Raw genomic sequence first — 24,895 nt, forward strand, 5'->3', positions numbered from 1 at the left:
ATTTGATTTGATGCTTACAGTTCCTGGTACCACATTGACCAACTTGTAATCTGTTTACAAATTGCATTCACTTACAATGTTAATGTAATTTAATAGATGGGCCGTAGGATTTTACCTTTAACGCCATTCTTTTTTTGTTACTTTGATTTGTGCTAACACTTGTCACAACCTGCTGTTGTAACCCTAAACATGCTGTTAAAGTGATTGTGAGCTCGTTATGCCAAAAGCTACATTTTAGTGGCGTTTCTACTGCGATGAGACTGCATCTACTGAAAATAAAATACACGTTTTAATTAAACATGCTATGGATTCAAACCAGACTCACAGTAACATTTCTGTTTTAATAGATCTGACAATCGATATAATCATACATGAAAGTGCTATATGAAACAGTGTTCCGTCAACATAATATGGTGTGAGAGATTGGAGCAAGTGAGATGGAAATGATATTTTGTATGAGCGTTATCTATTCAGTGTGGTATACTGTATCAAATAAAGTATACTGATACAACACTATCATAAAACTGAAGTGTATTCTGACCATTGAACTTCTCTTTAAATGACAAGTAAAAATGGCTTTTTGTACAATACTGGTTGAATGATGAGTAAATAACATTTCATACATCTTTTTACAGTATGAAAAAAAAAACTTCACACTGATACCTCTGGCCAATGCTGAACATTTGTTTGCACCCATTTTGGTGCGGGGAAAATAAAAACATTTAACGTCTTGTCTCTTTTCTTATACGTGACATTGTTTACAGTACTACTGTATCTGGCAGATTAACCATAAATAGAAAAAGATGCAACTCAATTTCACAAGGCTTCACAAACCTAAACACTCAGGTTTACATGTTCAAAATCACAGCATAGTCTAATCTAAAAATATATTCAGATGGTGATTTATAAAACGTGATCACGTAGCCTGTCTGAATCCTTTACGATGTCAAGCTACCAGATCATGACGTTCTATTAAAGCTGAAATTCACCCTGAATCCGAAATCCCTGTGCATTTGTGGAGATCTGAATGAATTGGATAAGTGTAAGCAATATCATAGGATGTAGTGGGGGCTGGAACTTGATTTGAAATTCAGGGGAGGTTACTGTTCACATGCACTTGTGTATTGCTGTTAACCGTATCAGAATTCAACAACAAAGCTAGAAGACCAGCACGATTCTGCTCAATTAACAGTTACAGACTAGGAGTATTATGACATCTCAAGGCACAGAATGATTAGCATTATTATAATGACGTACTGTTTGTGGTCTCATTATGTAGTCCCCAGAGCTACTGGTGTTGTAGGCTGGCAGTGATGGAATGGCTGCTTACGCAAAGGGTCAAGTCATAAGATCAAGTTATCAGGACTTGGCCAACAGACTGTGTGTGTACACCTTTAGGAGTTGGCAACATTACAGTAGAAGACAGACAGTGGAATCTAGTTCAGCAGTAGACTAAGGTCACAGAGATGGATCAAGATCTAGTTTTATCTCTGACGTGAACAGAAATGTAGTATGGCCTGGAGTTAGTGTGTTTCTTGACATTGGTAGGTTGTGTCATGGTCTCACTGATTTCAATTAGGTTTATTCTCCAACATTTTCAATAGAATTTATTAAATTATTACATCTTTAGCTCACTGATGAACTTAAGTAGATTCGGGCAAATGCCTTCGTATTCTATTTGAAACATTCCATAAAACAACCATCTGTCAAACCATTGGTTTAATGTAATTTGGCAATATTGCATTTAGTGTGTAAAAACAAACTAAATTGAAAGAAAAAAACAAGTTAAACTATCAAAGACACTGATACACAAAGTAGGTCTCACAAGCAAGAGCCTGTAGCTAAAACAAGATCTCCATTTGGCAATATAGAAAGGCTTTTAAGCAGAAAGTCTGACAGTATTTTGTTGTTTTGGTTATATACAGTGTGTGTCTGTCTCTTCCAGGGCTCCCTTTTTCAATCCGCAGGCAGAAGCAAGTAGAAAAACCAGTGGAGAAAAATGTCTATTGTAAAGTGATTTAAAAATAGATATAATGAACGTAACAAAATAAAAAGGCAATTTCCCAATACTGGGAGAGGGAAAGGCCTGAGTCTATTGAAGTGTGTCCCTGCCGAAACAGTCTCCTTATGACCTTTTGTCACCGCTAGGCCACCGTACGCAACTCTCCCCTATTAGTTCATGAACTGTGTGTAGCCCTCGGCTCCGGTTACTATAACGTCCATCCATATCCTCATGGTCTCCGGGACAGGGGCCACCATGAAGTAGAGTCTGTCGTGAGTCTTCACACAGAAGGTCAACGAGGGATTGGGGCTCTGGGATTGGAGGAGAGAGAAAGGTCAAAGGTCAGTAATATGGAGATGACTTGTCATTTAATGACTCCTATTTATCCCAAACAGCACTCTGTGTTAAGGGGCGTGCAGGTGCCGCAGCTACCCATATCCTTTTGGGGGTCATTGGAGGTTAGATTGAATGCAGAATCTGTGAGCGGAGAGTTTTTTTCTACACGCTACCCTCAGATATTGTCTCTGATTCAACTACAGTACAAGAGTTTGGTTACAAATAAAAAAAATTAACCAATATCATACTCTGTCCGTACATATTTGTACTAAATTAATTGGTCATGATTAGTACAATGGGTGCATTACAATAATCAAATATCTTAAACGACAACCCAAAATCCTCAGGCAAGTGTTAGAGAGTTGCGACATTTGCCCATATATATACTGCTCAAAAAAATAAAGGGAACACTTAAACAATGTAACTCCAAGTCAATCACACTTCTGTGAAATCAAACTGTCCACTTAGGAAGCAACACTGATTGACAATACATTTCACATGCTGTTGTGCAAATGGAATAGACAACAGGTGGAAATTATAGGCAATTAGCAAGACACCCCCAATAAAGGAATGGTTCTGCAGGTGGTGACCACAGACCACTTCTCAGTTCCTATGCTTCCTGGCTGATGTTTTGGTCACTTTTGAATGCTGGCGGTGCTTTCACTCTAGTGGTAGCATGAGACGGAGTCTACAACCCACACAAGTGGCTCAGGTAGTGCAGCTCATCCAGGATGGCACATCAATGCGAGCTGTGGCAAGAAGGTTTGCTGTGTCTGTCAGCGTAGTGTCCAGAGCATGGAGGCGATACCAGGAGACAGGCCAGTACATCAGGAGACGTGGAGGAGGCCGTAGGAGGGCAACAACCCAGCAGCAGGACCGCTACCTCCGCCTTTGTGCAAGGAGGAGCAGGAGGAGCACTGCCAGAGCCCTGCAAAATGACCTCCAGCAGGCCACAAATGTGCATGTGTCTGCTCAAACGGTCAGAAACAGACTCCATGAGGGTGGTATGAGGGCCCGACGTCCACAGGTGGGGGTTGTGCTTACAGCCCAACACCGTGCAGGACGTTTGGCATTTGCCAGAGAACACCAAGATTGGCAAATTCGCCACTGGCGCCCTGTGCTCTTCACAGATGAAAGTGGGTTCACACTGAGCACATGTGACAGACGTGACAGTCTGGAGACGCCGTGGAGAACGTTCTGCTGCCTGCAACATCCTCCAACATGACCGGTTTGGCGGTGGGTCAGTCATGGTGTGGGGTGGCATTTCTTTGGGGGGCCGCACAGCCCTCCATGTGCTCGCCAGAGGTAGCCTGACTGCCATTAGGTACCGAGATGAGATCCTCAGACCCCTTGTGAGACCATATGCTGGTGCGGTTGGCCCTGGGTTCCTCCTAATGCAAGACAATGCTAGACCTCATGTGGCTGGAGTGTGTCAGCAGTTCCTGCAAGAGGAAGGCATTGATGCTATGGACTGGCCCGCCCGTTCCCCAGACCTGAATCCAATTGAGCACATCTGGGACATCATGTCTCGCTCCATCCACCAACGCCACGTTGCACCACAGACTGTCCAGGAGTTGGCGGATGCTTTAGTCCAGGTCTGGGAGGAGATCCCTCAGGAGACCATCCGCCACCTCATCAGGAGCATGCCCAGGCGTTGTAGGGAGGTCATACAGGCACGTGGAGGCCACACACACTACTGAGCCTCATTTTGACTTGTTTTAAGGACATTACATCAAAGTTGGATCAGCCTGTAGTGTGGTTTTCCACTTTAATTTTGAGGGTGACTCCAAATCCAGACCTCCATGGGTTGATAAATTTGATTTCCATTGATAATTTTTGTGTGATTTTGTTGTCAGCACATTCAACTATGTAAAGAAAAAAGTATTTAATAAGAGTATTTCATTCATTCAGATCTAGGATGTGTTATTTTAGTGTTCCCTTAATTTTTTGGAGCAGTGTACTTTTTTCAACAATTTATGACATTCAAACAACTGATTGTCTCGTTGATGGACAATGGGGCTTCTCCTATGCAGACAGTCACACTTCTGTCTACTGAACCTGTAAAAATCTGCCTTACACTGCTCTACCACGTGTTTATCCACAACACACAGTTAATCAGGGCATGGCAGGCACACACACCTCTCTTCGAAACTGAGGAGGCAGGAGCTCAGAAAAGTGCTGAAGGAGACAATCAGAGATTCAAAACAGAATACAGGAAACACTGCAGCAGCTCGACTGCCAGCAGGACAGTACACACACACAGAGAATATGACATTCTACACACAAACCATAACACGCCCAACACACATGCACTTCTTAGAGTTCATAAGCTATATACAGTATGTGAAATAAAACACTTTGATATGCACACACGCAAACACACACCTGGATAATCCACCCATATTTAGTCTGTTTCAATTGTATTAATTGAAGGGACAGATTCAAACAACTAATTCCACAGAGGAACAGACAAGGGAATGATCACTCTAAGAAGCAAACAACTCCAATGTAGGAACTTCAGACAAATATGAAACCAAGAGGGGAAAATGTGAGGATCCAGAGATGCACTGTTCTGTAATGGCCGTGGGTTTTCATTATGTCTTGTATTAATCATGCATGATCACACCCCTGGTGGGTATTCAACTGAAAGTTGCAGATAGCAATGGAATATGTAGAGCTGACACAAATCCTTATTCTATATGACAGACAATCCTATCTATTCTACATGACACATTTCTATCTGAACGTTCTATGTAAACAATCAAACACACACACAGGTTGCACTGGGGTAAGGGGGTAAGGGTGGCAGAGAACAAGCAATGGGTGGGTCTGTGAGTTCACTGAGACAAAAAGTGATACATACATTGGTCAAATTGAGGTTGAAAAATCCTTTCTGTGAAACCAGCCAGTCAAAGCAAAAGAGTGAGAAGAGAAATGAAAGCGTGGAAGAAGCAAAACGTGTATAAAACTAAAGATCTTAAAGAAAGATGAATATTTCATCAGTACAGTGAAAGCATAAAACGAAAAGTGATTAAAAGAGGATTTAATTTTGTTCTGTATAAAGATTGTTCTCCGAGTGTTGGGTAAATAACATAGGTAGAACGTACCTTCGTGGCACTACGCAAGTGATCATAGTAGACCTCTTCAATGGCCTGGAAGTAGATGACTCCTTTCAGTTTGGTCTCGTGCTTGTCTGTTGAGTAAATGAACATGACAAAATGCTTTGGTAAAAATATCACATATTATTTTCTTCGATTCCTACAGTGCAGTTTCTTTGATGACAGAGGGAGAGAGAGAGTCATGGAATATATGTAGCGAAGGATAATCCTTTTCATTGTTTATCACAATTCTATTCTTGAGTTCGTACAGTATTTCCTAAGCCAGTGTCATAAAATAAACATTCTGTAGCATCATGTCCATTTTAAGCTTATTGCAGCCAAACAAGTTCCTTGAAATATATGTATGTTTCAAGTAATTTTTTGTTGAGAACAGGGCTACCTTTTTGTTTTAAATAGGTTGCAGTGTCTCTGACTACTATTGTATTTTAGACTTACGCTCTATTCACTCCTCAGTTTTACAGTTCAGTTTTACAGCGCGATTTAAATTTAAAGGCAATGTTCCCCCTTTAGCGGAGACTGCATTCACAGTAAACGCTGCACGTCGGCTCCATCGGAAATTACCTTTACATTTATATAGCAGAATCTGTAACGATTTCTACATTCTTACACCCTTATGGAACAATATTGCAGCTTATTTCATCAACCACTGCAAAAACACAAGAGGAACCGGGGGTAACTTTATGCCCCTTTTTACCTTCAGGCATAAACTGCAACCGCTACATAAAAATAATAAAAGCGTAATTTTCTAGGAAAAGTAATTGCAATTTTATATGGAGTAATTATTTCATAATTAGCTGTTTTATATTTCAAATCACCAAGCATCTGCATATTACTGTATCTAAAGCCTGCTACCAAGCCGCTACCCACAAATGTGCATTACCCTTGTGTATCCTAATGTTTATCTCTATCAAACTCATTTACACCACCTTTCACAAATACAGTCTACATTAAGGTCAAAGGGTATGAATATGCCATGTACTGTATCTCCCATTGGCTCGATCAGAGCAATAAGAGCGCACAAATATTTTTGTATATAAAAATGTATATAAATGGCAGCAGTTTCCTTACCAACGTAATAGGAGAAGGTCCTTTTGAGGCGATCAAAGACAAACCAGCGTTTCTTCCACGACTTGATCTTGCCGCCCATCTTGACCAGGTAACCCTTGCACATCTTCTCGGTGAGGATCACGTGGTAAGAGGTCTCCACGTTGTGGCCGGATGACTCGATGTGGGAGCGCAGGTCAAACTCCTCCTTGCGGATGGGCAGGTAACGAGTCATAGGACGAGCCTGAGGAAAGAAGGAAACAAACGTGTAACGAGTCTTTCAAAAGCCTATACGACTAAGAGGATCAAAGAGAGATCTCAAACTGTATATTCTTTTTGTTTGGATTTTTGAGTTGTTATCGGGCCTGAGGCTCACCTGGGAGAAGTTCTTGCTCCTCATCTTCACCTCCTTGTCCACCAGCTGCTGCCTGTGCACTGTCTCGTCCTGCAGCCTCTTCTCAGCCTCCTCGCGCCGCTTCCTCTCCTCCTCCAGCATCTGCCTACGGGCATGGCTCTCTCGCTCCTGGAGAGAAGGTGAGAGGATGAACATGAAGCCCTTTTTACATCAGCAGTTGTCACAAAGTGCTTTACAGATACCCAGCCTAAAACCTCAAAGACCAGGCAATGCAGAGGCAGAAGCACAGGAAAAACTCAGTAGAAGGCAGGAACCTGGGAAGAAACATAGAGGAACCAGGCTCCGAGGGGTGGCCAGTCCTCCTCTGGCAGTAACACTGAAGTAAGACGTCAGTATGGGATCTGATAGGAAGCTAGCCTTGGTGTGTGAGTTGGTGTCTTACTCTGGATTCTATGAGCCTGGCCTTCTCTAGGTGGGCTTCTTTCAGCATCTTCTCCATCTCCTCGATCTTCAGCGCATCCATCCCACTGGCACTGCAAACCAGACACAGTCAAAGATACAGCTCAACTACCAATGACATCCATCATTCAATATATTTATGAGTAACAGCGTATGATACTCTTAAGTCCCAAAACTGTGGCCCGTCATTGAAGACAACCCCAAAAATGGCTAAAGATCGTCAAGCTTCTTACATAGGAACGAAGAGGATTAAGTAAGTCAGTCCTAAAAGACCAGTCATCACTGGTCATAAAAACAGTAACTTACTATGTGGACACTAACTACCACAAACACTTATTAACTATCACTGACTGTTATAAAATGGGTCATTACCTATATTGTACATTAAATATCCATCAGAATACTGCTAACAGTGGATGGACAACAGCTGAGCAGACAAGCAGGCTTCCTTTGTCACTAGTAGACAGGCAGTAATGAATAATGAGCTGATACAAGACAGCTTGACCAAATTGACAGATGTTGCACAATTCAGTCAGACAAGACGTGGGGAGGAGTCATTTGACCCATGTGGTTACTTGTCGGAGATCCCTTGGCAGACATTAGCCAGCGTTTGTGTGTGTGTGTGTGTCATGTAAGGCTGAGTGTACCTCTCTCTGACCTTGACCTGGATATGTTATCGGTGAAGCGTGTGTGTGTGTTCGAAGGTATGTGTGTGTGTGTCTGTGTGTTTGATGGTAGGCATGTGTGTGTGTGCGCGTTTCTCTGACCTGGACATGTTGTCGGGGGAGCAGGCCGAGTTGTTGCCGGTGGAGACGCTGGTGTCCATGCTGTCAGAGCTCTCCAGGCTCAGTGTGTCGTACGGCTGCTCGCCCGCCGACGGTGGCTGGTGGTGCAGGATGGAGTGGTGCACCATGGGAGGGCCGTGGACGTGAGAGGGGGCGTACTGGGTGTTGAGGTGGGTCTGTGAGCCGTGGAGCGCATCCCATTGACACTGGGCCTCCACTGCAGCCCGCTGCTTCAGCTCGGCCAAACGCCGCCGCTGCTCCTCGATCACCTGGTGGCCTGAGGGTGGAGGGAGAGGGACAGAGAGAGGGAGGAAGTAGGAGGTCACAGCTGATCTGTGGGTTGTTTGATCACGTCCAGGGATACCCCATCATGTCCCATGATGACTGTTCCAGGATGCATGGCAGTGCCCTCAGCATGCAGACACACATACTCACCCCTCAACCAACTCAAACACACACACACACGATTCATATCCACTTGCCAAGCAAAAGGTCATGACGATCAGAATCACCCAGCTATGAAGACAGAGTAAACCTAAAAGATTGCATGTGAGTCCATGTAAAGTACCACAGGTCAGTGACAGATGAAACCAGGCCCCACACATACATCAAACATACAACATGTATGTGCTTGGTATTATCAAAAGCCCAAGCTCAATTCAACCAGCAACATGTTTCCTCATCACCAAAGCTTCCTAAGTACAGTAGCAGCAAAAATACAAATACAAAATGATCCAGTAACCCAAGGAAGTTATCTTCAAGTTCAAACCCATGCTAGCTATCCATCATATAACTGACAGATACCGCTCTAAAAACAGGCGCAAAGTTAAAGTGGATCAAAGGTGGCCTGACAGATGAAAAGCACTGCTTCAACCGAACACATGCATTGTTGATTCTCAGCAGGAGGATGGAGGCAGACAAGAAGATGGAGAAGAAGGATGGAGAGTTTATATGAGATGAACGTAAGACTTTTATGAGATGAACATGAGACCAAACCCACTCCCAGGCTCAGAGGTCTGTCTGTCTATCTGTCTGTCTGTGGGATTGTCCATGGTGGAGCAGGGAGACTCAGACGTGGAAGGCAAGGAGGACTCTGTGACATAGAGAGTGGATGGAGAGAGGGATGGTTGGGATGGAGGGACGGAAGGACAGGGTGACAGACAGAGACAGACAGGAGGACAACATGGTGGTTAAATCCGAGCTAGAGGAGGCAAGCGAGGGAGGGGTCATAACCGTGGAGGAAGAGACTGGGTGGGGGAGGAAGTGGGATGATAGGGACAGGGACAGGGATGGGGTGTGGTTTCTCTGAAGCGTGACAGGAAATCTTGAAATGACAGACAACAAATCTTGTTCATAGAAACCTGGAGAGGACCATCTTAAACACATTATAACTATACTAATTCCATGTTGATGTTTACTGCTGGAACCCTATAAGGAAACTCTTGCCTCAGACCAGAACATGGGACAGTAGCCTGGTGTAAACCCCCAAAAGGCTGTTACCTTTCTGCTGTAAGGCTAGCGCTCTCTTGGTCTCTATGTCCTGCATGGTGGCAGCCAAGTTCCGTGGCAAACTGCCTGTACTGTTGGGGACCATCAGTGGGCTCTGGAAGGACACAAAAGAAAGAGAGTGATTGATTGATTAAATTCAAATAACAATGAAAAACACATACAGCAACATATCAACGCAATGGCAGTACACAAATTAAAAACCATCAAGGTTTACACAAAAATACTTATATGCTATGCATTAACCTTTGACGCATGACAACAGCTACAGATAAACATCAAGCTCTCTGTCTTGTGAGCAATATAATCTGTAAATCTGATACTATCATGTAACACACAACACTAACAACCTGCCGTTGTTTACCGGTATGTAGCCACATGCTAGGTCAAATCAAAACACCAGGTGACCTGAGCAGGATACATACACTATATATACAAAAGTATGTGGACACCCCTTCAAATTAGTTTATTCGGCTATTTCAGCCACACCCGTTGCGGACAGGTGTATATAATCGAGCACACAGCCATACAATCTCCATAGACAAACATTGGCAGTAGAATGGCCTTACTGAAGTGCTCAGTGACTTCCAACGTGGCACTGTCATAGGATGCCACCTTTCCAACAAGTCAGTTCGTCAAATTTCTGCCCTGCTAGAGCTCCTCCGGTCAACTATAAGTGCTGTTATTGTGAAGTGGAAACGTCTAGGAGCAACAACGGCTCAGCCATGAAGTGGTAGACCACACAAGCTCACAGAACGGGACCGCGAGTGGAAAAATCGTCTGTCCTCGGTTGCAACACTCACTACCGGGTTCCAAACTGCCTATGGAAGCAACGTCAGCACAATAACTTCTGTCGATGTGCCCTTGAGCAAGGCACTTAACCCTAATTGCTCCTGTAAGTCGCTCTGGATAAGAGCGTCTGCTAAATTACTAAAAATAAAAATATAAAAAATAAACTGTTCGTCGGGAGCTTCATGAAATGGGTTTCCATGGCCAAGCATAGCCTCACACAAGCCTACCCTCACACAAGCCTACAATCACCATTCGCAATGCCAAGCGTCGGCTGGAGTGGTGTAAAGCTCGCCTCCATTGGACTCTGGAGCATTGGAAACGCGTTCTCTGGAGTGATGAATCACGCTTCAGCATCTGGCAGTCCGACAGATGAATCTGCGTTTGGCGGATGCCGGGAGAACGCTACCTGCCTGAATGCATAGTGCCAACTGTAAAGTTTGGTGGAGGAGGAACAATGGTCTGGGGCTGTTTTTCATGGTTCGGGCTAGGCTCCTTAAATAAAATCGTAACGCTACAGCATACGATGACATCCTAGATGATTCTGTGCTTCCAACTTTGTGGCAACACTTTGGGGAAGGCCCTTTCCTGTTTCAGCATTACAATGCCCCAGTGCACAAAGCGAGGTCCATACAGAAATGGTTTGTTGAGATTGGTGTGGAAGAACTTGACTAGCCTGCACAGAGCCCTGACCTCAACCCCAACTAACACCTTTGGGATGAATTGGAACGCCGACTGCGAGCCAGGCCTAATCACCCAACATCAGTGCCCGACCTCGCTAATGCTCTTGTGGCTGAATGGAAGAAAGTCCCTGCAGCAATGTTCCAACATCTAGTGGAAAGCCTTCCCAGAAGAGTGGAGGCTGTTATAGCAGCAAACTCCATATTAATGCCCATGACTTTGGAATGAGATGTTCGACGAGCAGGTGACCACATACTTTTGGTCATGTAGTGTACCTTCAGATTGATTATGTTTAAGGGCCCTATGTGCTTGTAACCTTTCTCATGGAAACTTACCATATACTATTATGATGAAGCTAGTTAAATCACAGGATTACAGCAAATGGCTGCCTCAGAAAAGATCTACACGATCCAGCCACACACTTAACCTCCCTCCTACACCAGTACCTTCTATTTTGTATTTTAATTTGGTAATATGTATTTAAGCAGGAGTAGGCTGCAATTCAGATTTTAGCTGTGAATGTGTACTATTCAAATGAACCTTAAATAAACCTCAAATAATAATAGTTGATTACATAATCCGCTGAAGACCCTACTAGCCAACCAGTAGTGATAGAGCGGAGGTGATGAGGTTTACCTTGGAGGTTGTGTTGCGTCCAAGTGTGGCGGCTACGTACTGCAGATGGGATCCGGAGCCTGCTTTGGGTTGATGTACCGTCTGTCCAGCATCACTGTCCAGCTTGGAGCGGAACACCTGGGAGGAGGAGTGAAGACGGACCAGGATCAGCTATCAAAACGCAGTAGACTAATTGTTTGAGGTTACCCCGCACATAGTAGAACATGTATTACATTAAATGGAATGACAAATATAAACTGTGGTGCTTATTCAAAACTAGTCTGGTGGGAGATGCTGTGAGAAGTACAGTAGGGTACAAATACAAAACAATAGGCTTCTTTAGCGTTTTCAAAGGCACATTTATTGACATTTCAATTCAACCAACATATTGATTAATATCTTTGAAAATGCTAAAGCAGCCTACTTTTGGTGAGTGAACTTTAATTGCTACTACTACTGAGTTATCAGACACAGCCAATGATTATTATGGCAGCACCAGCAGCATCCCTTTTATCGGTGGTCCTTTGATTCCTCCCACAGGTGTAATGACAGAGTCAGTGTCAAAGTGCTTTACTGGCAGATGCCAGTGTGAAGACACACACCCTGTTGTAACCACAACCTTCAGGTGGTTTGTCCCAAGACCTCAGTTGGCCATACAGTATGTGTCACGCCCTGGCTCTGGGGACTCTTTATGTTGAGCCAGGGTGTTAGTTTCTATGTTTAGTTTTCTATGTTTCTGTTCTAGATCGTTGTATTTCTATGTTGGCCAGGGTGGTTCCCAATCAGAGGCAGCTGATTCTCGTTGTCTCTGATTGGGATCCATACTTAGGCAGCCTGTTGGCACTTTTGTATTGTGGGATCTTGATCCGTAAGGTTTGTGTTTAACCCTAGGACTTCACGTATCGTTTAGTTCGTGTGTGTACTCATTAAAAGAATGTACGCTTATCACGCTGCGCCTTGGTCTGCCTCTTATGACGATCGTGACAGTATGAGTTCTTATGGCTTTTCATTGTGCCAGTAAATAAAGCAGAGATTGATTGCAGTCTAGGCTATACCCAGATTGGGGTAAATTTATATTTCAAGTACTTGGAATTGATCCCAACCCTTTGGCTGTACTTCTATGTACTGTAGTATAACCTAGTAGTACATCAAATACAATGCACATTTTACAGAATTATTTTTGAATATTCAACCAGGTTGAACATTTCATATTCCAGTGCAATGTAATGACATCCATCAGTGGTACTACTGCTTGATTGAATACTGACAAAACATACAAACATATTACCGTAAAGCATGTGAAAGATGCTTAAAGAATTCAAACTAATGACAAAGGGAAAACTAAATGCATGAGTGGCAGCAAGCCCAGACAGACCATCATTGAACAATCAACAAAGCACACTGCACTTGAAAAGCCATTTGAAGACAGAACAGAAGCAATGGAAGAGGGGAGGAATGGAAAAGAGGAGTAGGCAGCGCCTCTGAGAATTACCTGCATAGGCCTGCGAGCGGAGAGAGATTTAGCTGGTAGAGGGGGAGGGGGGCAGAGCTGGCTGCTCTCCCCAGCAGCCATCACCTCCTGGTACCACTGCTCTAAATCTAGAGTGGGGATTTGAGGCCTACTGCGCTCAGGCTGGTACTAGAGGGCCGCAGTTAAGAGTCCACAGTAAGAGGCAGCAGAGAGGCAAAGGACAGGATGGACAGAGCAAGAGAGTGGAGTAGAAGAGGACGAGAAATAGGAAAATAAAGCATTAATGAGCAAATAAGAGGAACAGGTGGAGTGACAGAAATATACATATTTTTCTAAATGTTATGTTTTTTTGTGTCAATGTTCATCTTCTTGAAACATCAGCAAATGCTAACATAAACGTATCTCAATGGGGAAAAACTGGTTGAAATGACATCAATACAACCAGTTTACAACCAATTACAAACATGGTTGAAAACTGGTTGTAATGACGTCAATCCAACCAGCTTTGGACACTGGGGTCGAGGGGGCATTTGGGGCATCTTCACAGAAACGAGAGGTGGAGGAGAGGTGGGTGAGAAGGAAGAGAGAGAGACCAGAGACACACCTCAACAGAGAGAGAGGGGCAGGAGCCATGAGGAAAGGAGAGGCAGGAGAAGGCGGGGTCTCCCGCTCTTGACTGGAGGGGCCGAAGAGGAGAGGTAGGGGAGGACTCGACCTTCGGCATCCCAAAGATCTGAGTTAACTGGCCCACAGTCACGTACTCCTTCATTCAGGGAGCCACAGATAGACAGGCAGACAGGAGGTCAAAGGGCAAAGAGGGAAAGAGAGGGAAACACAGGCAGAGAAGGACACACATCAACAGGGAGGAAAACAGCAGCAACAAGGACAGCATGTGAAATACATGCCAGTAAACCTGACTCACACATGAATAGTCTTTCAATAATATCAACCCATCATACCATCCAGACCTGGGTCAAATACATATGTAAAATACTTGAGCTGTGCTTGATTCAGTAGCCTGGTACAATGGATCCAATTAAATAGTTCCAAAAGTGCAAGCTCCAATCTAAATCAAGCTCACCTAAAATACTGGCAAGTTTTTGAATGTATATGAGATACAATGCATACGGAAAGTATTCAGACCCCTTCCCTTTTTCCACATTTTGTTACGTTATAGCCTTATTCTAAAATGGATTGAATTGTCCAAAACTGAGCAATCGAGGGAGAAGGGCCTTGGTCAGGGAGGTAACCAAGAACCTGACGGTCACTCTGACAAAGCTCCAGAGTTCCTCGGTGGAGATGGGAGAACCTTCCAGAAGGACAACAATCTCTGCAGCACTCCACCAATCAGGCCTTTATGGTAGAGTGGCCAGACGGAAGCCACTCCTCAGTAAAAAGCACATGACAGCCCGCTTGGAGTTTACAAAAGGCACCTAAAGGACTCTCAGAACATGAGAAACAACATTCTCTGGTCTGATGAAACCAAGATTGAAGTCTTTGGCCTGAATGCCAAGCGTCACGTCAAGGAAATCTGGCACCATCCCTATGGTGAAGCATGGTGTTGTCCGCATCATGCTGTGGGGATGTTTTTCAGCGGCAGGGACTGGGAGACTAGTCAGGATCGAGGGAAATATGAACGGATCAAAGTACAGAGAAATCCTTGATGAAAACCTGCTCCAGAGTGCTCAGGACCTCAGACTGGGGAGAAGGTTCACCTTCCAACAGGACAACGACCCTAAACACACAGCCAAGACAACCCAGGAGTGGCGTCGGGACAAGTCTCTGAATGTCCTTGAGTGGCCCAACCAGAGCCCGGACTTGAACACGATTGAACATCTCTGGAGAGACCTGAAAATAGCTGTGCAGCGACGCTCCCCATCCAACCTGACAGAGCTTGAGAGGATCTGCAGAGAAGAATGGGAGAAACTCCCCAAATACAGGTGTGCCAAGCTTGTAGCGTCATACCAAAGAAGACTTGAGGCTGTAGTCGCTGCCAAAGGTGCTTCAACAAAGTACTGAGTAAAGGGTCTGAATACTTATGTAAATGTTATATATAAAAAAAAATGTATACAATTTAATCAATTTTATAATGAGGTTGTAATGTAACAAGATGTCGAAAAAGTCAAGGGGTCTGAATACTTTCCGAATGCACTGTATGTGTTTGATCCAGGTCTGGTACCATTATCCTCAAAATTCTCAATCAGTAATGCAGAGGTTAGTTGAGCTGATTATATCAAGGAGAGGGCCATGTAGCAGAAAGCCAATACAGCAATTTGTAAGTACAGTAAGCTACCTAGAAGCAGACAGCTAGAGAGAGGAGCAACAGGTGAAAGAATGAAAAGATGGAGTGAGAGAGAGAAAGAAAGAGAAAGAAACCGAGGGCGAGTGATAAGGAGAGAAAGATAGAGTGAAAGAGAGTGAGACATAGTGAGAGAGAGAAAGAGAGGGCAATGGTACCTCGCAGGGGACAGCTGCGTCTAGGGTGAGCGAGAGGCCATGCTGAGCAGAGGTGGTGAGTTGGGTGTCATGGCAATCACTCCCATACATCTTATAGACATCCGAGAGCTTCATGTACTCCTGAGAGCCAAAGTAAAGCAACGCAAACCAAACAGGACAAGAGGCCATGAGCTCACTCCATGACACGTCCTTTTCATAATATGCATACTCATACACACACACGGATGTGCACCCATATAAAAAATGTGCACGTGCACACACTTTACAACCTTCCAAGACAAGCTGCTGCTTTATCTTGTGTTTTTAAAATATAAACACACAAGCTTGTGTGAAAAACATGAACAACTACAGTGAGGGAAAAAAGTATTTGATCCGCTGCTGATTTTGTACGTTTGCCCACTGACAAAGAAATGATCAGTCTATAATTTTAATAGTAGGTTTATTTGAACAGTGAGAGACAGAATAACAACAAAAAAATCCAGAAAAACACATGTCAAAAATGTTATAAATTGATTTGCATTTTAATGAGGGAAATAAGTATTTGACCCCCTCTCAATCAGAAAGATTACTGGCTCCCAGGTGTCTTTTATACAGGTAACGAGCTGAGATTAGGAGCACACTCTTAAAGGGAGTGCTCCTAATCTCAGCTTGTTACCTGTATAAAAGACACCTGTCCACAGAAGCAATCAATCATATTCCAAACTCTCCACCATGGCCAAGACCAAAGAGCTCTCCAAGAATGTCAGGTAGAAGATTGTAGACCTACACAAGGCTGGAATGGGCTACAAAACCATTGCCAAGCAGCTTGGTGAGAAGGTGACAACAGTTGGTACGATTATTCGCAAATGGAAAAAACACAAAAGACCTGTCAATCTCCCTCGGCCTGGGGCTCCATGCAAGATCTCACTTCGTGGAGTTGCAATGATCATGAGAACGGTGAGGAATCAGCCCAGAACTACACGGGAGGATCTTGTCAATGATCAAGGCAGCTGGGACCATAGTCTAATTGGTAACCAAAATGGAGCTCTTTGGCATCAACTCAACTCGCCGTGTTTGGTGGAGGAGGAATGCTGCCTATGACCCCAAGAACACCATCCCCACCGTCAAACATGGAGGTGGAAACATTATGCTTTGGGGGTGTTTTTCTGCTAAGGGGACAGGACAACTTCACCGCATCAAAGGGACGATGGACGGGGCCATGTACCGTCAAATCATAGGTGAGAACCTCCTTCCCTCAGCCAGGGCATTGAAAATGGGTCGTGGATGGGTATTCCAGCATGACAATGACCCAAAACACACGGCCAAGGCAACAAAGGAGTGGCTCAAGAAGAAGCACATTAAGGTCCTGGAGTGGCCTAGCCAGTCTGCAGACCTTAATCCCATAGAAAATATGTGGAGGGAGCTGAAGGTTCAAGTTGCCAAACGTCAGCCTCGAAACCTTAATGACTTGGAGAAGATCTGCAAAGAGGAGTGGGACAAAATCCCTCCTGAGATGTGTGCAAACCTGGTGGCCAACTACAAGAAACGTCTGACATCTGTGATTGCTAACAAGGGTTTTGCCACCAAGTACTAAGTCATGTTTTGCAGAGGGGTCAAATACTTATCTCCCTCATTAAAATGCAAATCAATTTATAAAATTCTTGACATGCGTTTTTCTGGATTTTTTTGTTGTTATTCTGTCTCTCACTGTTCAAATAAACCTAACATTAAAATTATAGACTGATCATGTCTTTGTCAGTGGGTAAACGTACAAAATCAGCAGGGGATCAAATATTTTTTTCCCTCACTGTATATGAACGGACAAAATAAAGAGCACAGCATTTCTCTACCCTGTAATTTCCCACAATTCCCCAAGGCTCACATCGAGCTGGAGAACTGAAAACATGTGGCAAAAGAATACAATAACAGAGATGTCAACAAGCTCTCGCCATCTTCAAAGGATAGCAAAATGCTAATAGAGAAATGTGTACCACACAAACCAAACAGAATAGTACACTTCAATGAGAGACAAAGTATTGTGCATGTGAGCCTCTGGCTAAATCTTCACACAAACACAGCATCCTCACACCCCAGTTGTAGCATGAGTTGTTTATGCTTTTGCCCATTCTAAAAGTTGGAGACACACAACATCAATTAAAATGGCCACAGTTAATCCAACAGACCAAGTATTTCATAAAGACAAACAATGACGACATTCAAATCAGTACCGTACTTCAAGGGCCTCACAGGATGACCAAATGTGTTTTTAAGCTACATATGGGGGGCAGGGTGAAATTTGCTATGAGTGATTGGGGGTAACAAGACATAACTCACGCAGACCTCTTAAAGGCCCACTCCTTAATGAAAAAACAACAATAAAATGGCAGCCTCGGAACTTAGTTTCCTATAAAGCTGTAAATATCACAGAGTGGGCCTTTAATTTTTGGACAAACTGTGCATGGGGGGTTACAGTGAGTGAGTTTAGGTGTCATGCAGTGACAGTTAGTCTGGTTACCTCTGACGGGCTGCCCCCTGGGTATAACTGAGAGGAGGAGCTTAAATAGGAAGCAGTAGGTTGGCAGAAAGGATGCTGGGAGTGGGAGTCCTCTAACAGGTCAGTCTCGCTGATATGGAGCACTTCCTGTTTCAATAGGAAGTCAGGGACACTGGTTTCAGCTCCTGTTGCAGTTACGGTGTATGTCCCTCTAACCTCCACTAGGTGTCAATACAGTATTGGGATAATAAGTGTCAATCACAAAAGGGTCAATCATAGGTGTTATTGCACATTGAGTGCCCCTGCATGTTATCCTCAGTTTAATAGGGCTAGTTTACAGTGGTCTAAAAGAGTCCATTATATCCAATTCAACAATGAAACTGATAGGTATCTCATGTAATGAACTTGGTCTAAATGCATAAGAACGCAGGTTGATAGGTTATGTCAGAACACGAGACTAAATCGGTTTTCAGAATAAACAACACAGCCGGGGATTCAGATCAGATTTGTATCTCGCTGGCCTGTGTTGAGATATTATGTGCAATCCATCATCAAATTACAGATGTTTCCAATCAAAAAAAATATGTCAGTCGGATCTGATTTATCGGATCAAACCAGTTTGACTGATGTTATCAACTGTATCCGACCACAATGTAAATAAGGCCATACTTCACAAGCCGACACCACATCGTGTTAAACACAGTAAATAAATGGTTACTCTGACACACAAGTAGTAGAACAAGCACACACCAGACCTACACCTGAGGTAAAAAGTTATATTCACCAGTTAAACATTCTACCATCTCAACTACATAAACCATAACATTTCCCTTAAAGCCAAAGTCTGTAATTTTGTACTTGAAGAAACGTTGCACTCATGGGAAATCATTAATTGAGAACAACAGATGTATCATAGAAATCTAGTAGCATAAGCCTACTATTTGCATTTTCTCCATTGTTAACATTTTTGTTGGTGGTCTTTGTTGTTCTTTCACAAATGAAGGAGTGTGGCTTTAGACAAGTGATCCGCGTGGAGGTCCGTTCATCTGTCTGCGTCATGATAGATAACTGTCCTTGTAGGTGCGCGACCCCTGTAAGACGGTAAGATAAACCCCCCTCACCTCTTTCATGGTGCTGGAACTCTTAGGGAAACTTCTTCCTCCAGTAAGGCTGAGGTACCTCTTCTCTAGGGCCAATAGTCTCTCTTTCTCCTAGAACACAGAGACACCAGAACACATGAGACTGTGACAAGACCAAATGACAGCTTACCTCACCCATCACTATCCCCTGGTTACAGTATGGTTGTATTAAGACATAGCTTCTTGTACGTTACATTGCTGAAACTATCTGACTCTGTCCTGATTATGGATCGCCGTAGTTTCTTTACCAAATTAGAAAATGTGCCACTTGCAGAAAAGCTGGGGACAAGGCAGCACATGTGCCGAGTAATGAAGATCGAAAATGAAATGTCAACAAATGGGAAAACCGCCAACAAGCTCTTAATTAATTGACTTAAATCGGATGTGGCTGGCACGGCACATTGCCCTTCATGTGGTAATGACTTGTCAAGCAAGACCAGAGAGTGATAATGATTAGATTCAAATTATAGTCATTTTCAAAAGGGGTTTCATGGGAATCACCAGTCCAATTACAAAAAACTGAGTAATAACCAACAATGTCATTTCTGTATATGTGTAGATCGTAGAGTGGCTGCTGGGCCAGATATGGACTGTACTGTAATGTTACCTTATGGAGAATCTGCAGGGTAAGGTTCCTGTCCTTAGCCAGCCTGTCACACTCCTGAGACGCCTGCTGTCCCAGCTGACTGGCCTGGCCTTCCAGAGCTGCAACCTTGTCCTGGAAGACAACATGTTTGGAGAGTTATTGCTGAATTAAAGGGGTACTCAACAAGATTACTTTAAATTGAGAAAATATACACTACACCAAAAACAAAGCAGTAATCATGTATCATGTCTTTGTCAGGTATCCCCACCAACACCATTCTTGACGTGAATGATCATACTATTTACTCTCAACCTGTAAAGGCATTTAGCCATCATCAGAAATGAGCTAGTTTCTCTGACAGACATTCATATTCACAGCTCCAGATATGATGAACGGTGGTCAGAATAGATAGGAGCAGCCATTGTAGTCCAGTTCAGTCCATTACCTTCCTCTTGGCCACGCTGGTGTGGTACTCGGCCCTCTCCTGCAGCAGCTGCTGGCTGATGGTCTCCCTCTCCTCCTCCAGGCTGCTCTCCCTCTCCAGCTGCTGGAACTCCAGGTCCTCAAACTGCTTTGTCTCTGACTCCAGGGTCTCGCCCTCCTGTCGAACCCCACACAGAGCCCATCACAATGAGTCACAACCACATCAGGCCTCAGCCTCCTATAATATACAGTTTTCACACTGCTGAGCCAAGCCAAGCCGAGCTGTATTTGGCTGGCCTGGTAATGCATTCATCCATTCACCATAGCTAATGGAACTGTGCTAGAAAGCACAATGTGTGGAGAAAATACCCGAGCCAGTGTGGGTTGGCACGATAGTGTGAAAAGGGTTCTAAAGTACCAACAACTACCAACCCCAAGAGACAGACAGCCAAGGTCACCACAGGGTCACGCCAGCCCCCTCCGTCCCCCTGGCTCTCGCCAATGACCATGCTCCTGAGCCGCAGCGATCAAGGCCCAAGCCAAGCCAGCACAACCAGGGGCGGTAGGCCACAGAAAAAACGTGCTTCAAAAGAGTTCTGCGTTGTCACTTTAGACAGACACAGAGTAAGCTTCATGGAGGTTCTATCTAAGGATTGGTGGAGTTCTGTTTAGCACTATGACTACTTTGATCATGCTTTGATAGACTTGAATATTATGTTGTTTGGATTAACTTTGCCATTGTATCCTAGGTTTGTACTTCACTATGCCACCAATACAGAAGCACCATACCATTGTGAAAATGATGTGGTATACACAGCTATCAATATTACAGGCATTTCTGCTCATGCGAGTCTAATTGGTTGGAAGATTTTATAGCCCAGTAGTTTGACTGATTGGTGACAAGCAGGTTCTCTCTGCTGCACCAATAATAATTCCAAAAATGAGAAACCCAAGGGCCACTATCTGTATGTTATAAAATATTATACTATGCTTTTACTGTAGTAATACTTAAGTACTTATACAGTACTATCTTCTATACTGTATTTTATAGATGATTTGCATGTGAGAACCCAATTGAATGTCTTGAACCTTTACCATAAACCCAAGAAACCCACACATAGATGTGAGAATGGGCCACTTATGCTTTAGAGGGGGAAAGACAAGGGCCTGCCCTTGCTGTCAGTTCATCGGAGCGTTACTGACGTTGACGAGTGACGGCTCAGGGCATCAGAACACCCATGTCATCACTGACATCGCTAGACCCTCTGTGTTTGGAGAGCAGGCCACTCAAGGGCCTCTGTCGCACTTCTGAAGGATGTCTACAGCAAACCTGGGACGTGTTCATCAGCGCACGCAACGGAAAACATTTATTTATGTTTTGCAACAGAACATTTGTATTTTTGTCCATGTGGTTCCCCCCTGCTTCAGTCCGTTCCTCCATTTGGTGCCTAATGAACATGACCCAGTGAGATGTACAAGGCAGCATTTGCGATATGTAGAAGTATACAAAATGTATTATATCTGCTTTCTGTACTGTAATGAAGAAAAATTGTATAGCATTTGTTCTCATGTCAAGTCAGCCAGCCAATATGTCATGCTACACTACGTGGATAGGATAGCAAAGTGAATCGAGCTAACGTGCAAAATGTAATTGGCTGATAAATAGTTGCACTGCCTGACAAAATGCAAGATTCACTTTCTATGGACTGCCTTTTCAAAGAGCTGATGAAACATTATTCAGACAAAACATACACATTTCCATTCAGAGGAAAGATATGAAAAGACAGTAGGACAGGGAGTGGTGGTAAGTGTCTACATTAATAAATTAGTAAGCCGTTATTAAGGGGTTATAAGAAGAGAGGGATGCTTCCAGACTCAGAGACTGTATCAACCAGACAGACAACACACACACTCCTGTGTGAAACGCATGCAACGCACATATGACCCAGAAATCACCACAATGCAGCACCTCGCCCCGAAGTCACCAGACGCCATTTTGACACTCCTCCTGTTTGCTCAGAGGCACATCGTTGTGGCGGAGAGAGAGGGGAAATTCCAGCAGCTTGTGGCAATAACATGTAGGTCATGGGCACAAGACAGGATTTTCATATGTGCAGAGTTCAACAAGTCCCGGCTAAAGGGGTAAAGGTCCCAGTAACAGTACCTGAAGAGGTATGCACCAGGTCTCATGATACCAAGATGGTGTAGCCTACTGTGCACCAATTACGGACTGGCATCAGGCATAAACATTAAGGGCAGGTTTCCCGGACACAGATTAAGCCTAATCCAGAGCTATAAAGTACATTCAATGTAGAATCTCCATTGAGCATACTTTTTGGTCCAGGTCTAGGATGAATCTGTGTCCAGGAAACTTTCCCTAAATTTGCATGCCATCTTCTTGGATGTTACGAATGTTTTACATCAGTTATCATCATAGAATTAGAATTCCAATTCAGTTTCTTTCGCCGTCAAGTGCAGCATTCTATGCACTATATCCAGGAGTTCAGTAGACATTATACTCGTAAATCTGTAAGTACACCACTTCAGCTTCTTGTGAACATGTAATTCTCTTACAGGGTCCTTCAATAATCTGGAGGTAAGTATACTCTAATTGAGATGTGGCGCTGCTGGAATTTCCCTTCATAATGGTGGATAGGTGTAGCTCAGAGACGAGGGTGGAGAGAGTGGTACAAGGGACGGGGGGACGCTTGCTGTCTCTGGTGGTGGGTCTCAGGGGTGGTTGGGGGTGATGGTCTTGGTGGTGGTTGGGGGTGGTGGGTCTCAGGGGTGGTTGGGGGTGATGGTCTTGGTGGTGGTTGGGGGGGGGGGGTCTCAGGGGTGGTTGGGGGTGTTGGGTCTCAGGGGTGGTTGGGGGTGGTGGTCTTGGTGGTGGTTGGGGGTGGTGGGTCTCAGGGGTGGTTGGGGGTGGTGGTCTTGGTGGTGGTTGGGGGTGGTGCGTCTCAGGGGTGGTTGGGGGTGATGGTCTTGGTGGTGGTTGGGGGGGGGGGGGGTCTCAGGGGTGGTTGGGGGTGATGGTCTTGGTGGTGGTTGGGGGGGGGGGGGGTCTCAGGGGTGGTTGGGGGTGATGGTCTTGGTGGTGGTTGGGGGTGTTGGGTCTCAGGGGTGGTTGGGGGTGATGGTCTTGGTGGTGGTTGGGGGTGGTGGGTCTCAGGGGTGGTTGGGGGTGTTGGGTCTCAGGGGTGGTTGGGGGTGATGGTCTTGGTGGTGGTTGGGGGTGGTGGGTCTCAGGGGTGGTTGGGGGTGTTGGGTCTCAGGGGTGGTTGGGGGTGATGGTCTTGGTGGTGGTTGGGGGTGGTGCGTCTCAGGGGTGGTTGGGGGTGATGGTCTTGGTGGTGGTTGGGGGTGGTGGGTCTCAGGGGTGGTTGGGGGTGATGGGTCTCAGGGGTGGTTGGGGGTGATGGTCTTGGTGGTGGATTGACGACTGACCCTTTTGAGCTGTTCCTGTAACTGCTCCCTCAGTGACTCGGGGCAGTTATGAAGCTGCTTCTTCAGCTCACTGTAGCCCTCCTGGAGGCTCTCCAGGGCTCGGCGCTCTGCGTCAACATTTGCCCTCTCCTAGAAAGAACACACCGTCCGGGGTGGGAGGGAGGAGAGGAAGGGGGGGACAACAGAGAGAGAAAGCAAAAAAAAACACACTTGCTCAAATCCACGCCATGCAAAAAGCTTCCGATGTTAGAGGTCACAACAGTGGATAAGCCAGAGGAGGAGGGACATGGGGCATCTGTGGAGTTTATAATACTGTGAAATCAATCCCCAGTGACTAGCTTTAAAAGTGCTGGACTACAGGGTCGTGTTCATTAGGGCACAACACTGAAAACGTTTTTAAATGTTTTGTAACGTCCAGATAGTTCCTCCTTGTTTAAGTCAGTTTTTTCCCCCTTTCGGTGCCTAATAAACATGACCCAGGCCTCAAACAGGTCCGAACAGACTTCTTGTTTCCAGACATTTGCAACCTGCAGGGTTCGATTCTCATGGAAACACTGGTCTGCGATGGAACAGGAGATTTTGCTATTTCATCAAACATGAAATGGGAATAGTTTTTTTGTTTTGGCTCAGCTGTTGTTTTTTCACGTCAGATTGCTCTATTTTGGGTGGTGACTCTTTGTTGTTTCTGAAGATAGTGATTTTCATGTGGCTTTAATAAATAAAAAATAATATATAAATAAAATATTATTATTATTATTATTATTATTATTATTATTATTATTGGCCCATCCAGATTTTCATGTGGCTTTGGTATTAATACTTTAGGTCAGTCCAGTTAGTTTTGAACAGGTTTATAACTGGATGTGTAGGCATGCCTGAATGATCAGAAGTCACATTCATGCTTCTTCGGGCTTCCCAAAATGAACCATGAGCAGCATATCGTTACGAATTCGTGTGTTGCTTTAGTTATAATGGTTGGTTGCTATTGTGCTTCAAATGTTTTAAAAACTGCTGTATTATACAACGGCAGAAAATACCTATCTGTTATTTTCCAGGTTTCGCTCATACCAAATTAGACAAAACACTTAATCATAGTAAGGCCCACTGCTAAATTATGAATTACAGAAGGTCAACGGCTGTTAACTGAAGGGTAGCAGGGTTGGGTCCCCTCTGGGCGTCTCTGGTAAAAAGCTTACGGAACGATCAAT

The 24,895-nt window shown here is 44.4% G+C and overlaps 1 protein-coding gene across 1 annotated transcript in view; it reads right to left on the reverse strand.

Moving 5' to 3' along the window:
- Positions 1-327: 327 nt before the first annotated feature.
- Positions 328-24,895, reverse strand: part of phldb1b (pleckstrin homology-like domain, family B, member 1b) — a 111,598-nt gene continuing 87,030 nt past the window's right edge. The window contains exons 10-22 of the mRNA XM_084148175.1: positions 23,688-23,816; positions 20,263-20,418; positions 19,839-19,949; positions 19,214-19,303; positions 11,713-11,829; positions 9,601-9,703; positions 9,101-9,193; positions 8,083-8,377; positions 7,299-7,389; positions 6,878-7,024; positions 6,526-6,745; positions 5,446-5,531; positions 328-2,313 (exon numbers count right to left, since the gene is read on the reverse strand). Of these exons, the coding sequence (XP_084004301.1) occupies positions 2,173-2,313; positions 5,446-5,531; positions 6,526-6,745; positions 6,878-7,024; positions 7,299-7,389; positions 8,083-8,377; positions 9,101-9,193; positions 9,601-9,703; positions 11,713-11,829; positions 19,214-19,303; positions 19,839-19,949; positions 20,263-20,418; positions 23,688-23,816 (1,779 nt within the window). The 3' untranslated portion in view covers positions 328-2,172. The remainder of the gene's footprint in view (positions 2,314-5,445; positions 5,532-6,525; positions 6,746-6,877; positions 7,025-7,298; positions 7,390-8,082; positions 8,378-9,100; positions 9,194-9,600; positions 9,704-11,712; positions 11,830-19,213; positions 19,304-19,838; positions 19,950-20,262; positions 20,419-23,687; positions 23,817-24,895) is intronic.

This window comes from Coregonus lavaretus (genome assembly GCF_964263955.1).
Source record: "Coregonus lavaretus genome assembly, chromosome: 30".
In the NCBI taxonomy this organism is placed as follows: Eukaryota; Metazoa; Chordata; class Actinopteri; order Salmoniformes; family Salmonidae; genus Coregonus; species Coregonus lavaretus.